This window comes from Ochotona princeps, chromosome 9 (assembly GCF_030435755.1).
Source record: "Ochotona princeps isolate mOchPri1 chromosome 9, mOchPri1.hap1, whole genome shotgun sequence".
Lineage (NCBI taxonomy): Eukaryota > Metazoa > Chordata > Mammalia > Lagomorpha > Ochotonidae > Ochotona > Ochotona princeps.
In genome coordinates, this window is record NC_080840.1 from 29,184,010 (window position 1) to 29,201,061 (window position 17,052).

Genomic DNA, 17,052 nt, shown 5'->3' on the forward strand with positions numbered 1-17,052 from the left:
AAATGGAATAATCCATCAGGAGGATGTACAGTACCGACTTTCGGGTATTAGGCTAAAATACACACAAAACAGAGTGAGAATAATCACCAAGAAAGCTTGACCCATTCAAGTTATAGAGGGAGATTTAAACACAATTTTAAAAGGTGTTATCTATTTTAACAAAGTTAATACATACCTTTTCAAATACATGGAAAGTTTTTCTAAACAATAATCAAATATTGAATACTCAACAAATTCTTAAACCACATCCAAGACCCTATGTCATGCAGATTGTATTTTCTTACCATTATGCAATTAAAGGAAAAAAAGTAACAAAACCACTGTGTTTGGAAACATTTTGAAGTATCTCCTATATTAAAGAACCAGTATAAACAATATTTTTTCAATAACCATAATGAAAGTATTATATATTAAACTATTGGGACACATCAAACTTAAAACTTTGATGCATTGGTAAAAAAAATCAGCAATATATGAAATAAGGCTAGCATTTGCCTTATTGATTTAGAAACAAAACAAAACTGGCTTTTTGAAAAACAAGAGAATAGACAAAACCTCAAGGCAAGACTGAAGAAGATATAAAGACAGGCAAAAGTGTTTATAATTATAAATATAATAAAGATCATAGGGGGGCCCGGCGGCGTGGCCTAGCGGCTAAAGTCCTCGCCTTGAAAGCCCCGCGATCCCATATGGGCGCCGGTTCTAATCTCAGCAGCTCCACTTCCCATCCAGCTCCCTGCTTGTGGCCTGGGAAAGCAGTGGAGGACGGCCCAATGCATTGGGACCCTGCAACCGCGTGGGAGACCCGGAAGAGGTTCCTGGTTCCCGGCATCGGATTGGCATAGCACCGGCCCATTGCGGCTCACTTGGGGAATGAAACATTGGATGGAAGATCTTCCTCTCTGTCTGTCCTCCTCTCTGTGTATCCGGCTTTCCAATAATAATAAATCTTTAAAAAAAAAAAGATCATAGGGAAGGATGTGTGACACAGCCATTAAGACTTAGCTTAGGATGCTTGTCATCCACAGCAGAGCGCCTACGTTTAGCCCTGGCTTCACTTCTCATTCCAGCTTTTCTGATGATATGTCCCTGGGAGACAGCAGGTGTAGGCTCAAGTACTTAAATTCTGCCACCTGCATGAGTGACACAGCTTAAGTACCAGGCTCTAGCTTTACTCTAGCCTGGCCTGTACTTGTGTGGGTATGTGAATAGTGAAGCAACAGATGGAAAATCATTCGGTCTGTCTGTCAGATATAAATAAATTAAATTAATGATATAAAAAAAATGGGTAGGAAGGGCCCAGCATGGTAGCCTAGTAGCTAAAGTCCTCACTTTGCACATGCCAGGATGCTATATGGGCACTGGTTCTAATCCTGGTAGCCCACTTCCCACCCAGCTCCCTGCTTGTGGCCTGGGAAAGCAGTGGAGGACGGCCCAGAGCCTTGGGACCCTGCACCACTCTAGGCTCCTGGCTTTGAATTGGCGCAGCTCCCACCGTTATGGCCACTTGGGGAGTGAATCATCGGATGGAAGATCTTCCTCTGTCTCTCCTCCTCTCTGTATATCTGACTTTCCAATGAAAATAAAATAAATGTTTTAAGAAAATGGAAAGGAAAAATTTTCTTATTTCTTTTTCTCCCTTTCAAATATAAATATAGAAGTAAATAAAATTAGTGGTATTAAAAACTAAGAAGGGACAGGACTTTTTTTTTTTTAAAGATTTATTTATTTTTATTACAAAGTCAGATATACAGAGAAGGAGGAGAGACAGAGAGGAAGATCTTCCGTCTGATGTTTCACTCCCCAAGTGAGTGCAACGGCCGGTGCTGTGCCAGTCTGGAGCCAGGAACCTCCTCCAGGTCTGCCATGCGGGTGCAGAGTCCCAAAGCTTTGGGCCGTCCTCAACTGCTTTCCCAGGCCACCAGCAGGGAGCTGGATGGGAAGTGTAGCAGCCAGGATTAGAACTGGCGCCCATATGGGATCCCGGGGCGTTCAAGGTGAGGACTTTGGCCACTAGACCACACCGCTGGGCCCAGGACTTTTCTAATCTTCCAGTAATGTACATAGAAAGCTGAGTTTACATAGAAAACTCAGACTGATTTGAAGAGTGCAAACCTGAAAAATCTGTCACGTTACTATAATGAATTGTGTTATGTTAAAATGAGTAATTTCTAAGGAACCTATTTATCAAACATTGACTCAAAATTTTTGGGAAAGCTGACTAAACCTAGAAACATGAAGACATTGGCAGTCTGTGTCCTGAATCTGAAAATCTATGCAAGCAGGAGGCACAGGCATATCAGTCATGCTTTTGTTATATAAGCTATTATGTTATATAAGCTATTATATAAGCTATTAAAAAAACCACCTGCAGATCAGTCCATTTTAGTGCAAATCCTAGATGAAATATTAGCAAACCCAATCTATTAAGGTATATATGAACAGATGGTTAATGATTTTACTTTTCTGTAAGGAGACCCTGCCTTCATGAGTTGTAAACCTTTTTAAAAAGTGTTGTAAGGAATACCCTAGCATCATTCAGACTAACCTTCCCATCAGCAGTTAACCAGTTCTACATGAAATACACAAAATCAGCTGTTTGGAAGGCACTGGAAAGTAACTGAGAGTAGGAGGTGATGAATAAGATACCATGTGAAAGAAAGAACCACACTGTGAAGTAAACTCTTTTACCAGCTCCCTGATGATTCCATGAGTCTGTGCAGTATGGAGTGACCAGAACCTAAGAAAACTGCCACCTTGTGTTGCTGGCTAGAGCTACCAAATAGTGGATTAGTGACTCTCAGGTGGCTGGAAATCAAAAAGACAAGTTCTGGAATAGAGACAAGCAAAAGCTGAAGCCCTTATATGTGAATAAAATCCTTTTGAAGTTTTTTGCTGCCCTGTGAACTTTACATGCTTAAAGGTAACTCCAAGAAACCCAGTGAAGAGCCTGTGATGCATGGACAGCAGCTGCTGTGAACACGGCTGAGGCTGTTTTAAATCTTTTCCTTAGGGGAGATAGTTTAGAGTTGGAACATGCTGACTTAGAAGAGGAACTTCATAAACACCTTGGGATTCGTCATAATACTCCAGGTGTCATGGCTACTGAGTAGAGATAAGGTCCCAGAGATTTACCCTAAGGTCAAAGACAACACCGGAACGGACCTACTGTACAAATCTCTACAAATTTACACAACATCTCTTCAAATTTAGGATGATCAGATAATAATTTAATTCTGTGATAGAATAAAATTTATTAGAGTATTTGTTACATTCAATTCAAGATAAAGCCTGGATATAAACCTGAAAGCTGAAGCTGAAATGTAAGGAAAAAGTGGACACATATGTTTAGGATCTTGGAGAGGGCAAAGATATTTTAAGGAGGACACTAAAAACACTAAGATTAAAACAGAAAAATAATAAATTTCATTGGAGCTCAGCTTAAAAATTTGATAAATAGAGGAATGTCAATTAAATTCACAGCTGATCTCTCAAAGGAAACTACAGGTTAGAAGAGAATGGAGTGACATAATCCAGATGCTAAAAGAAAAAAAATTGTCAGCCCAGGATAGTGTACCCAGCAAAACTTTTCCTTTGTCTTTGAAAATGAAATAAAATTCCTCCACGGTAAAGTTAAAAGAATAAGCCTCTTCCAAACCTGCCCTACAAATGATACTTAAAGATGTTCTCTTGACAGAGAAAAGGAATAGTGCCTACCAAAACCAAAGACAAATGGGGAAAGCGTCAAGAAGGTTCTTGATTTTCTTTTTCATGTTTCAACGACACATTATGTAGGGGAATTATGAATTAGTATAAACACTTGTTTGTCAGTGTCTAGCTGATTTAAGAAAGTTATGTATCTTTAGCCCTGTAATATTCTTTGTAGGAAAGTTTGTCCCAAAGTAGTACTGGCTTATGTTGTTAGAGATACATGCTTGTGCATTCTTTCAAGCCCTGTTTATAATAAAAGTGAGGGTACTCTGCACGTCTTTGTTACGGTTCTTCAGTATGTTTAAAGAGGAAATACCTGATAGAATCATTCCTAGAGAATTAACCTCATTTAGCTTAAGGCAGAGGGAAGAAGCTAAAATCATTTTCACCTTCGTGATGATTCATTTTCAGACATTAGAAAATGATATTTTGGTTTCTCTTCATTATCAGTAACGACTTTGATATGTGCTCTTTTTTGTCTTTCACTCATTCTCTTATTTTATGAACTATACAATGTTTAACAATAAATATTTTATTTAAAAAGATGTTCCCAACTCAGTGAGATGTTCATTGAATGAATTGAAATTCATATGTTCGTTTATTAACTTTTAATTTTGTCACCTTGCTCAGATTGTGCTATTTGCTCTGCAGAAAATGTCAGTGATAAACTTTTCAGTAACCAAGTTAATTAACTAGTAAGAGACGTCTTTATATTTCTGTTCATTAGGTTGTAGAATGGTGTTTTTGGTCAAACAGAGCAGTTTATTTTGGTCTGAAATAAAGTGGGTTTTCCTAACACACATGCACACAGAAGAAAAAAAGAAAAAGGGGCCAGCCATCATCTATTTTTTTAGCATTATTTGGAATTTTCATTATTTATTAAAAAAACTTGTTCGAGAATCTTACAAAAAAAGTAGAAATACTAGGGAACGTGGAAGCCACATTGTTTGCTGATGATATAGTCAAATGCGTGGAAAACCTAGGAAAGTCAGTGGGTGTGTGGGAATTTGCTGTCCTCAGTTCCATTGGTCTGTCAAGAACTGTCTTTCCAAAATTACTTTTTAAAATAACCTTTTCTAGGGCCCTTACATTACCCTAGCAGCTAAAGTTCTCGCCTTGAACGCAACCAGATCCCATGTGGGTGCCGGTTCTAATCCTGGCAGCCCCGCTTCCCATCCAGCTCCCTGCTTGTGACCTGGCAAGGCAGTGGAGGATGGCCCAAAGCCTTAAGACCCTGCACCTGTGTAGGAGACCTGGAAGAGGCTCTGGGCTCCTAGCTTCGGATAGGCTTGACTCCAGCCATTTTGGTCACTTGGGGAATGAATCATCAGAAGGAGGATCTTCCTTTGTGTCTCTCCTCTCTGTACATCTGCCTTTCCAATGAAAATAAATAAATCTTTAAAATAAAATAAAGTAAAATAAAATAACCTTTTCTAACTTTGTGTGTGTAGTTTTCAGGATTTTGATATTCAAGGTTCTAGAAGATGCAGTTTGGATTGGTTGACAATAGAAACGTACAAGAATACGGAAAGTTACCGAGCTTGTGGTTCTACAATTCCACCTCCGTATATCTCTTCCCAAGACCACGTCTGGATCAGGTTCCATTCGGATGACAGCATTTCCAGAAAAGGTTTCAGACTGGCATATTTTTCAGGTAAGTTTTTAAAAAGATGAAAGATACTGAACTGAATTCCATGCTATTAACTGTTCAGTTACGTCAAGGCTAATCTAAACAACAAGTACTTAGTTATGACTGGACCTCCAGGTAGCTGAGACTGAGGACATCTAGTGATTAGAGCTGTATCTTCAAAAAAAGATGCTTTGCATAATCCTAATAAAATGACTAATGTTATTAACTAAAGTCAGTTTTCTTTTTAAGCATGTAGAATACATTTATTTAAAAAATAATTCCAGTACTTCTCTGTGAACTGAAAGCTACTTCAGAATGTTTGTGTGGTTGTTCTACTTTCAGTGAAAAACCGTAAAACATTTCAGCTTTATAGTCTGTAGTCTCAGAATTTTTTCTTAAACTATGTCCACAAAGAGTGACCAGATCGTACAAGCATGAATTGTGTGTTGCATTGGAGCTATGTGTCTTCTTCGTTGAAAATTACTTTTTAGCTTCTGAAATGACATGACCTCTATTAGCAAACATGTGTTGCTTTTTAATCTATGATTAACCACATGATTGCCAATAAATAAGTTCTTAGTTGAAAAGTTTAGTATTGGCCCAAAATTGTGCATTTGAGGACAGTAAGAATCTAATGTGCTGTGGTTGTGTCATTGTTACAAATTTATAGTGGTACACTAAAATAACCAGACTCCTATAGGAAACTGAAACTTGTTTCTCCCCATCTCCTGTTGTATTGGTGAGCAAACATGTACCTTTAACTCAGATTCATACAGTGAATTACAGTTGTATTAAAAGCATAGCAGTTATAAAGTAGAAGTATTTTATTACATGAAATTATACAAAATGTGAACTTACATTGTTAATCTTAGAAAAAGTTTGCATAAATGGTTTTGTGAAGTATACTGTGGTATATGTAGGAAAATATTGTGTCATGTGTGGGTGATTCAGAAGGTGTGTGGAGAAATGGAATTGAAAAGTGAGTTTGTTTTGGTACCAAAAAAAATCGAAATCCATGCATAATTTTTTCATAATATGCTTATTCTGTGAATTTTCTGAAGAACAAACTAAAAACTATCTTCTGGTCCATTTCCACTTTTTGAAGTACCCTCATATTAATGAATATAGACAAGAGTGAATGAATACGAGAGAAATAGTTCGAAACAACAATTGTGATGATGAGCTGTTCTTTCTTTTTTTTAAAGATTTTATTATTATTGGAAAGCCGGATATACAGAGAGGAGGAGAGACAGAGAGGAAGATCTTCCATCCAATGTTTCACTCCCCAAGTGAGAAGTGAGCCGCAACAGGCCGGTGCGCGCTGATCCAATGCCGGGAACCAGGAACCTCTTCCGGGTCTCCCACGCGGTTGCAGGGTCCCAATGCATTGGGCCGTCCTCGACTGCTTTCCCAGGCCACAAGCAGGGAGCTGGATGGGAAGTGGAGCTGCCGGGATTAGAACCGGTGCCCATATGGGATCGCGGGGCGTTCAAGGCGAGGACTTTAGCCGCTAGGCCACGCCGCCAGGCCCGATGAGCTGTTCTTAATTTTAGAATGCCCATTGTTTTGATGAGGTTTATTAAGTTTTTTAACAAGTCTTTATATCCCGTTAGCTTTTGTGTCTTACATAATTTTTCCTTATCTCCTGAAACAAAACAGTTCTCTGTAAAAAAGTACAATTGGTCCCTTCTCTCTTCGGAGATCCTCATGGAAAAAAAATGGTAGACATTACTTAATCAATTGAATTTTTGGGTAATTAGCATTACCAGTTCTAATTTGTTACTAGAATTTGATCTTTTACAACATTTTTTTTAAACCTCTGTCACTTGGGCTTAATTAACATTGTCATAAAAATTCCAGTTGCTGTGATATAGCTTTTGAAAAGTGTGGTTTTATCCTCTTTCTCTGTCCTTCTTCCTTCTGTCCACATCCTCCCAGGGAAGTCTGAGGAACCAAACTGTGCTTGTGATCAGTTTCATTGTGGTAATGGAAAGTGTATTCCTGAAGCTTGGAAATGTAATAACATGGACGAATGTGGGGACAGCTCTGATGAAGAGATCTGTGCCAAAGAGGCGAATCCTCCAACAGCTGCTGCTTTTCAACCCTGTGCTTACAATCAATTCCAGTGTCTGTCCCGCTTTACCAAAGTTTACACCTGCCTCCCCGAGTCTCTAAAATGTGATGGGAACATTGACTGCCTTGACCTAGGAGACGAGATAGACTGTGATGTGCCAACTTGCGGACAGTGGTTAAAGTATTTTTATGGAACTTTTAATTCTCCTAATTATCCAGACTTTTATCCTCCTGGAAGCAATTGCACTTGGTTAATAGATACTGGTGATCATCGCAAAGTCATTTTACGCTTCACTGACTTTAAACTGGATGGCACTGGTTATGGTGATTACGTCAAGATTTATGATGGTTTAGAGGAGAATCCACACAAGCTTTTGCGTGTATTAACTGCCTTTGATTCTCATGCACCTCTTACAGTTGTTTCTTCTTCTGGACAGATAAGGGTACATTTTTGTGCTGATAAAGTGAATGCTGCAAGAGGATTTAATGCTACCTACCAAGTAGATGGCTTTTGTTTGCCATGGGAGATACCCTGCGGAGGTAACTGGGGGTGTTACACTGAGCAGCAACGATGCGATGGCTATTGGCATTGCCCAAATGGAAGAGATGAGATCAACTGTACCATGTGTCAGAAAGAAGAATTTCCATGTTCTCGAAATGGAGTCTGTTATCCCCGTTCTGATCGCTGCAACTACCAAAACCATTGCCCAAATGGCTCAGATGAAAAAAACTGCTTTTTTTGCCAGCCAGGAAATTTTCATTGTAAAAACAATCGCTGTGTATTTGAGAGCTGGGTGTGTGATTCTCAGGATGACTGTGGGGATGGCAGTGATGAGGAAAACTGCCCGGTAATTGTGCCAACCAGGGTCATAACCGCAGCCGTCATAGGCAGCCTTATCTGTGGCCTGTTGCTCGTCATTGCTTTGGGATGTACTTGTAAGCTGTATTCTCTGAGAATGTTTGAACGAAGGTCAGTATCAAGGCACAACTGTAGTGATTATGTGGTTAGCAATACAAGCATGCCCCAAACATTTACAGCAAGTACTTTGATTAGTAATATGTTCTGCTTTATACTAGTTTAGAAAGTTAAATATTACTTACACTTCATAAGATTAGTTTGAAAAGGATAAGAGGTAATGAAGTAAAATATTATCTCAGTGAGTTGTAAGTAAAACCAATCTGTATTGGCCAGTATGTTTTTTGGGGGGTGGGGGTAGGAGACTATTTTATAGAAATTGAGCAAGCTGGAATTCTCAGTTGTAATTTTAACTTGTCTTTATAAATATCAATTTACTCCCAGATACTTGAGGACCTACTATGTTCAAAACACTATATAGGTTAATAGAAGAATGAATAAAGCGTAACTGACAAGCAGTTTACAGATAGGAAGGATCTGAAATGACATAGGGTAGCAGAAGTGTAGCAGCTGTACAGGCTGTAAACAAAGTGTCATGAAAATTAGAATCTGAAAGGCAGCTTTGCACAGAACTTAATTGGAAAAGTGCGCTTGAGATGTGTCAGTGGAATGTAGGTAGAGAAAAGTACTGAAGTTTCAAAACAGGAAAAATAGCCTGGAGAACTATACAGAAGAGGGAACGCTGAGGACTGCACGTGGTGCTCTTGGTCTGGAGGCCAGGATCCCTGTGAAGAATCAGTAGGCGATCTGGAACATGAGGCTGTGTCCTCTTGATTGGATTGCAGACTTCAGTGTGATCCAAGTTCCTGAAGTCTCCATTCTGTAAGAAACATCCTTAAAGCATCCTTTGTGATATGTAAAGTGAACCTGGGAGAAGATAAGGGCAGGGCGGTTCCCTGGGAGGCTGCTGTAGAAGTTACCTTCAGTCTTCAAGAGTCAGAAATGATTGTTCAAAACCTTTACATACCAGGCAGTTGAGATCCTAGATGGCACACAGACACCCAGCATCGCCACAGCCCATTACTGTCCTTTCTCTGCCAAGTATTACGGGCCAGAGAACTTTGCACCACACACTGCAACAAAGGAGCACAATACGGAGTCAGAGGGCTTCAGTTCAGAAACCGGCTGTTCCAGAAAGTGCATTAGTGACTCATTTCACTGTTAATGGACAAAAAGCCTTGGGCTTGATGGACAGTGTCTTCTGTGAGCATTCGAATGCTGCCATGCTGTATCTGAGGCACTGCTGCCCTTTTTATTTTGAGTTTAAAGATCTGATATTTTCATTTCTCTTTTTAAAAGAAATTTCCAATTCATTAAAACTTTAATGTAAACTCCTATTCATGCAACTTCCCCCAACCACCAGGCATACGCATCTGTGTGTTCTCATTGAGGTAAAGCAGGTCTTTGTAGTAAATGTTGAGTAATCAAATATGCTGAGGTTTAGATTGCTGTGATTACTGATCATAGAAAATCGCAGTTTTGACTTCTTTAACCCTTTTTTATCCTCTCGTGAATTCTTAAAGATCCTTCGAAACACAGTTGTCAAGAGTGGAAGCAGAATTGTTGAGAAGAGAAGCTCCTCCTTCCTATGGGCAGTTGATTGCTCAGGGTTTAATTCCACCAGTGGAAGATTTTCCTGTTTGTTCACCTAATCAGGTAAATTACAGTTTAAAGGGAATGTGCACCTATATGTGGTTAATTCTGTTATCTTCTAGCATCTACCAGCCCTCACGCCTAAACACTCTGCAGAGAGCACAGTGCCCACAATTGTCCTCACTCTTGACCTTACTTTCAGATTTGGGGAGTTACTCCCCAAATAAGAAATGAGCTCAAAGAACTCTCTTTAAGTTGTTCACTCGTGGTTACAGTTTATTAGTGGGGCATAGTAAAGAGTAAAACCAGCCAGGGGAAAAGATGTGTAGGACAGCGTTCAGGAAGGATCTAAGCATTGACTTCTCAGTTGTTCTTGTCCAAAAGAGTCGGGAAGCATTGCTGTGTTGACACAGATGGGTGGGCATGTGGGGGAATGTTACAAAGTAAGGACACTCGCTCTGGCCCCACTGGTTTTACGGGGGCTCCAACACAGGCATGACTAACTGCACGTGCAGCTGCTCTGGGCCTCCATCTCTTGCAGAGACTGAAAACATGTGGCCCAGAGCCTAACCCTACATCACATGATCGGTGTGGCTCTCAGGCTTTCCCGTTTCACAGTGTTGCTGACTGGCTGGCTGGCTGGCCCAAGGTCTACAGGTACACATTCCTGTCAGGGGGATATTTCAAGGCCCAGATATCACATCCCAGAAGTCAAGGACAAAGACTGTGACAGAGATCATCTCTCTGCTCTTCACCCCTCTCTTTAAGGTTAAAATTTATCCTTATGACAGAATCATGCTTCAATGTTTTAAGAAAACGTATTCATGAATGGTGAACTAGATTTTACTGATTTAAGGTAATGTGTTATCAGATTTCACAGCTGTTCTTAGAAAGAAAAGGAATCTTGTAATCTGTCATATTTAACATAGAAATGCTTTTTGCTTTATGAGTAAAGAAGCATAAATCAAGAATCTGGTCTGGGAATACCACAGATAAAGTTTCTTTGGGTATCCCCCCAATTGAGCTTCCAGACTCAAAACCCTAACCATGAAAAGACAGAGGACAGAACAAGTCAATCAGCCACCTCAGCTATATGTTGGCAGTGAAAAACTGGGCAAATGGAGACTCTGTGATGGACTATGTCAGTCAGTGGATTCTTCAACGACCTCGTGCTTGGAGTAGCAAGATTGGCAGCGATTCGTAACTGTTGCACTATCAAAACCACTTGAGCAAGACCCTCGGCGCATGCTCCACATCAGGGACCTGGGGCGGGTGGGAGACTGGGTGGGTCTTCTCCCTTAGAATCCCCTAATCAGATATATTAAGGAAACAATACAGCACTAATTGTCTTACCCATTTAAAAAAGTAAATCTTAACAAAAAAAAAAAGCATAAATAAATCACTCCTGAAACAGTGCTGAGATTTCCCCTTGGAGAACTTAATGTTAGACTTTTAAGTAAACACTTTAAACTTAATGAAGAGCTTCACCTTAGCATGACACTATAGTGGAAGTATTGTTGATCTTGAGGAGTGGCAGCTGCTTAGCATCAAAAGCTGTCTGCAAGGCTGGCGCAGTAACACAGTGCTCACTCCAGTTTGGACAGCTCCAGGCTGAGTGGACAGAACACATCTACAGAAAGTCATTATGAAGGGAACCTGTTTCTGCTGTGTTTTTGTTATAGCTAAGGTCCTAACGTGTGTTGATATTCCTATTTCTTACTGACAGTCTGTGTTACTAGATTATGTTTCTCTGACAGTAGCTTTTTACTTCTCATGAGTTGTGCTTCTGGCAGTTTGCAAAGACCTATGTGGAAATCACAAGTACCTGCAGTACCAGTCACAGAGATGAAGAACATAACTGTAGCATCTTGCTTATCCTCTAGCCTTTTTTCTATGATAAGAAAAGCAAGAGGTGTAAACTTTTTTGGTAGAAGGAAACCATAATAATGTTCTGTTAATTCACCATTGCTTCCCAGAAGTAATGTATTTTAAGCATTAAATGCCAGGTTTCTGAAGGCTATGTTTGCTCCAAATTTGAATACTCACTTTCCAACCACCAGATGGAGCCTAAAGGCTGGTTGCTACAAATGAAAAAAGAAGAGTTTCTTCTTTCAATTGGGCATACAAATAGACACTAATTAAAAAGTCACAAGTTTTCCAACAATAACGAGACTTTATCTTCTGCTTAATATCATGGAAAACAAAGCTTAAACATTAAAGATTGAGAAGGAATCCAGATGTCTGTGCATCATTTTTGATTGATGTAAATGAGTCAGTTTCTTTAGCTTTACTTTTTTGTTTTCTGTGCTATATTGCAAGTGTATTCATTTCTTTATTTGTGGCTGCAAAATTGAATCCTTGGTTCCATTCACTAAAAAAAAATCACTGAGAGCCAGTTTTGGGAAATGCAGTTTTCACATATTTTGGAAAGTCTCTGCCTTTAAATCATGCCTATTTATTCTGTATTTGAAAATTAAACACAGGTATAGGATTTGTTACTCACATATATGGTCATTTAGTGAATTATAATGGAGAATATTTTACCTTCCTAGTTATGAAAGTATCAGATAATTGAGTTCCTAGCTTTGCCGCACCTTTTGGATTGGATTATTGTATGAGGCTTTAAAATAAAGTAACTTGCAGTTGAAGATAAATAGTGTATTTAAATGGTATGTATGAAATGCAGCATTGAAATTAAACATAATAAGCAGTGTTTCAAGTTACAGATTAAATTCTATAATGGCTTCAATCTTTATGTTAAAAGAATTTACCTCATCCTCCATAAACACTAATAGAAATAAATAGGATTTTTAGTGATAACACATTCCTATTAGAAGAGTGGTTTTATTTTAATATTTTGTTAGAAAACTTACAATCTTTTCTCATTTTTGTAGGCATCTGTGCTGGAAAATCTGAGACTGGCCGTACGATCTCAGCTTGGATTTACTTCAATCAGGCTTCCTATGTCAGGCAGGTCCAGCAACATTTGGAATCGGATTTTTAGTTTTGCAAGATCTCGTCATTCAGGGTCACTGGCTCTGGTCTCAGCAGATGGAGATGAGGTTGTCACTAGTCAGAGTACCAGCAGAGAAACTGAAAGAAATCACACGCACAGAAGTTTGTTTTCTGTGGAGTCTGACGACACCGATGCAGAGAATGAGAGGAGAGATACGGCGGGGGCATCTGGCGGGGTTGCAGCTCCTTTGCCGCAGAAAGTCCCTCCCACAACAGCAGTAGAAGCAACAGTGGGAGCATGTGGAAATTCGTCAGCTCAGAGTGCCCGAGGTGGCCATCCAGAAAACGGAAGGGATGTGGCAAGTGTGGAACCACCAAGTGTGAGTCCAGCACGTCACCAGCTTAGCAGTGCGCTAAGCCGTGTGACTCAGGGACTGCGTTGGGTACGATTTACGTTAGGACGATCAAGTTCCATTAATCAAAACCAGAGTCCTTTGAGACAACTTGATAATGGGATCAATGGAAGAGAAGAAGATGATGATGTTGAGATGCTGATTCCCGTTTCTGATGGAGCTTCAGACATTGATGGGAATGACTGCTCCAGACCTCTCCTTGATCTTGCCTCAGATCAAGGACCAGGGCTTAGACAACCATACAGTGCGACAAACCCTGGTGGTGTGAGGCCCAGCAGTCGAGACGGCCCCTGTGAGCGCTGTGGAATTGTCCACACTGCCCAGATTCCAGACACTTGCTTAGAAGCAACACTGAAAAATGAAACGAGTGATGATGAGGCTTTGTTACTTTGTTAGGTACGAATCACATAAGGGAGATTGTATTCAAGTTGGAGCAATATCCATTCATTATTTTGTAACTTTACAGTTGTACTAGTTTTAGTTTAAAAAGAAAAAAAGATGCAGGGTGATTTCTTATTTATATGTTAGCCTGCATGGTTAAATTAAACAACTCATAACTCAGAGTTTAGAGTTTCCTGTTTTTAGCAGCTGCAAATACATTATGTATTCATTTTGTTCCATATTCTTCCAGTGGCTTTCCATTGTTTTTATCCTGGTACTGTAGTTCACTGTAAAAATGTGGCTGCTAACCTCATTTATTTGACTGTTGTTTTGTCTGTCATATGTTAGAAAGTTTGTACAAAATAATGTCTTCTTTTAATTGAACGTTTTATGCTTTTGCCAACACATAACTTATGCTAGAAGTAAAGGTTGTTAGTGTGCAAAAAAAGCAAACCCTTATACTGACTTTTGTTTTTATTTGTCAGACATTTGTCTGTTACTGGATTTCACCATAATATGAGCTTGTCAACAGGAAAAAAAAAACTTTCTCCAAATTTGTCTCTTATGTTTAACATGCAGCGATGTGACATTTAGGTAAAGTTAGATAAATTACTGCAAAAACAAAGCTCTTTTATAGATTTTCTAATGTTGACTTTAATACTAAAACATGGTACAACCAAATGGTAAAATTCTAACTCATTTCGTTTTTTCATCTGTATTTAAGGACAGGATTGAGAGAATGAAGATATTCTACTATGCATTAAATTTTGAACTTTATAAAATATGTACAAAAATTGTACATGATAAGTTCCAACTGGCAATGTCTTTCCCTAATGTAGGGTTATGCTTGTATTGGACCCTAGGGATTTGCACTAAAATCATATCAAGGTCTCAGATGAGTTTAGTGCACAAGCACTATTACTTTAAATATTATTATTTGCTACCACAGTGACTATATATTTCCATAGCTTTGGGGGGGAGCATTTTTATTACAACTTGAAATTGCTTTGCTGGTTTCATATTTATTTGTTGTATTTAAAAACTGCATTATTGTAAGAATGATTGTTTTCCAGTGTCTTTTATTGATGGGGGGCGGAATAAAGCTACAGTGCTGAAGAAGAACAGATGGAGACATTGTTTAGATCGTCACCCCCTTTTTTTTCAGTAGTAACTTACAGAATTCTGTATATTTTTTTATTGTCATTTCCTGTTTTATTTATTCTTTAGTTGTCTTTCAGTAGCTTAATAATTGAGTATGAAAAGTGTATTTGTATGTGATTATTGCTATTTATTAAATTTTAAGTACTTTGCTGAATGTCATTTTAAAGCATGTTTGAGGTCTTGTGTATTTGTCGTGTTATGCTGTCAGGAAGAACTGACTAAAATGTTTTAATATGTATCAAAAATTAAAATAATTTTTTATTGCCTTGAGCTACTTTTTAAATCAAAGTTGTTCTTTATTTTTATTGAGCTTTGGTGCATACACAGATTCAGTATGTATACCAAAAAAAACTGTGAGAGGAGATTCTTCCTCAACTGCTTAACTACTGTAAAGTACTAGCGTACACAGTATTTCAGGACAAAATTCCTTAGGAGTCCAAATATCATTTGGCCTTGAATTAAACTTTTTCAAAAATGTTTTTACATACCCATTTACCAGCCTTTAGGTTTTTTAAGATTTTTTTTTTAATTTTCTTTTTAACATTGTCGATATAACTGAGAGGGATTCACATACTCATGTGGGTCTTCAGCTCAATTGGAGAGAGTCAGATATGGAGGAAGATTAGTGGGACAAATGTTTCAGTTTTTTCTTTTTCTTTCGCCTTGCTATGAAACTGCATCAGCACCAGGTGTTGGGGCTAGTCCTCTGATGATATCTTGGAGGTCCTGATGTGAGGAAGCTTGTTCTGAGGGTGGTTGTATTTGAGTGGTTTTGATAACTCCCAGACAGTGCTGTGGCGGCTTTGTCACACCAGGGTGGAGAAATTTTTCCAGAGTCTTGGTTGAAAATGTGTATCTTAATGCATCTGCAATCATTTATTTTTAAATGTAATCCATCATTCTTGTTAAACAGTCCCTGTCCTGCTCCTGCCACCACCTCTTGAGTTCCCTTTCAAAGAGTCACATACAGTACCAGATTCTTGTATCTTCAGAAGTGTCATCAGCCAGTGTGTAAATGTATAAAAATGCCATCTATGGCAAAGCAGCTGATAGTGTGCATTCATGTTCTATCCCTTTGCTCAGGGGAAAAGATACTTCATTACAGTGTGAATATTAAAAAGCAAAGTTGATTATGTCCATTTGATTTTACATTAATACGACTAATATTCCCTATAATGCTTTACTGTTTTTCCAGGTCACACCTAGTGTTCTCAAAACTATTCATCAAATAATACTTTTGCACATGGAACCGTTTCCATATGATAAATATCCATAATGTTTGGGTGTGTTTCTAGACTGTTCTATTCTCTTCAGTGAATCTTTCTCCTTGTGTTCCAGTCCTATACTTCTTAAAGACTTACTTATTTACTTGAAAGAGCTACAGGAGAGGGAGAGAGAGAGAGAGTGAGATCATCCACTGGTGCATTCTCTAGTGGCTGCAATAGGGCATTGAGCCAGACCAAAACCATGGTCTTCTGGTCTCCCACATGGGTGCAGCCACATAAACACTTCAGTCTCCCTTCACTGCTTTCCTGTGTATGTAAGCGGAGAGCTGGATGAGAAGTGGAGCTACTGGGACTTCAATCACATGCATGCCACTTCCTTAACGGTGACTTCAGTTTCTACATATCACTGGCCCATTGTTTTACACCTTTTGTTTTTTCAAAGATTTATTTATTTTTATTGGAAAGACGGATTTCAGAGAGAAAGATCTTTCATGTCCTGGTTCATTCCTCAAGTGGCCACAACGGCTAGAGCTGAACCGATCCCCAAAGCTAGGAGCTTTTTCCCATGGAGGTGCAAGATCCCAAGCTTTGGGCCATCTCTACTGCTTTCCCAGAGCACAAGCAGGGAGATAGCAAGGAGAGCAGTTGGGACATGAACCAGCACCCAAATGGAATCCTGAGCATGCAAAGTGAGGATTTAACCACTAGGCTATATATAGCACCAGGACCAGTTCTCTACTTCTTGTTTGGTTTGGCGTTTTTTTCATTTGTTTGTTTAAATTTGAGGAAATCCAGGACTTTATTTTATAAACCAAAGGCCATACAATGGCGCCCAACCTGAAATTTTTCAATCTTTATCACTCTCGGAGAGACCCAGTAATACCTTTCATGACCTTTTAAAGACCATTGAGCTGAGAAATTCTACCCTTTCTCTTACAGATAAAGATATTCTGTGCACCAAGAAAATGAGAAGGCATTGTGAAGATTAGTTAG

General features: G+C 39.0%; 1 protein-coding gene across 1 annotated transcript in view; it reads left to right on the top strand.

The window, feature by feature from the left end:
* Positions 1–15,103, top strand: part of LRP12 (LDL receptor related protein 12) — a 69,659-nt gene extending 54,556 nt beyond the window's left edge. The window contains exons 4-7 of the mRNA XM_004580670.3: positions 5,163–5,365; positions 7,280–8,384; positions 9,854–9,986; positions 12,818–15,103. Coding sequence (XP_004580727.2) covers positions 5,163–5,365; positions 7,280–8,384; positions 9,854–9,986; positions 12,818–13,687 — 2,311 coding nt within the window. The 3' untranslated portion in view covers positions 13,688–15,103. The remainder of the gene's footprint in view (positions 1–5,162; positions 5,366–7,279; positions 8,385–9,853; positions 9,987–12,817) is intronic.
* The last annotated feature ends 1,949 nt before the right edge of the window (positions 15,104–17,052 follow it).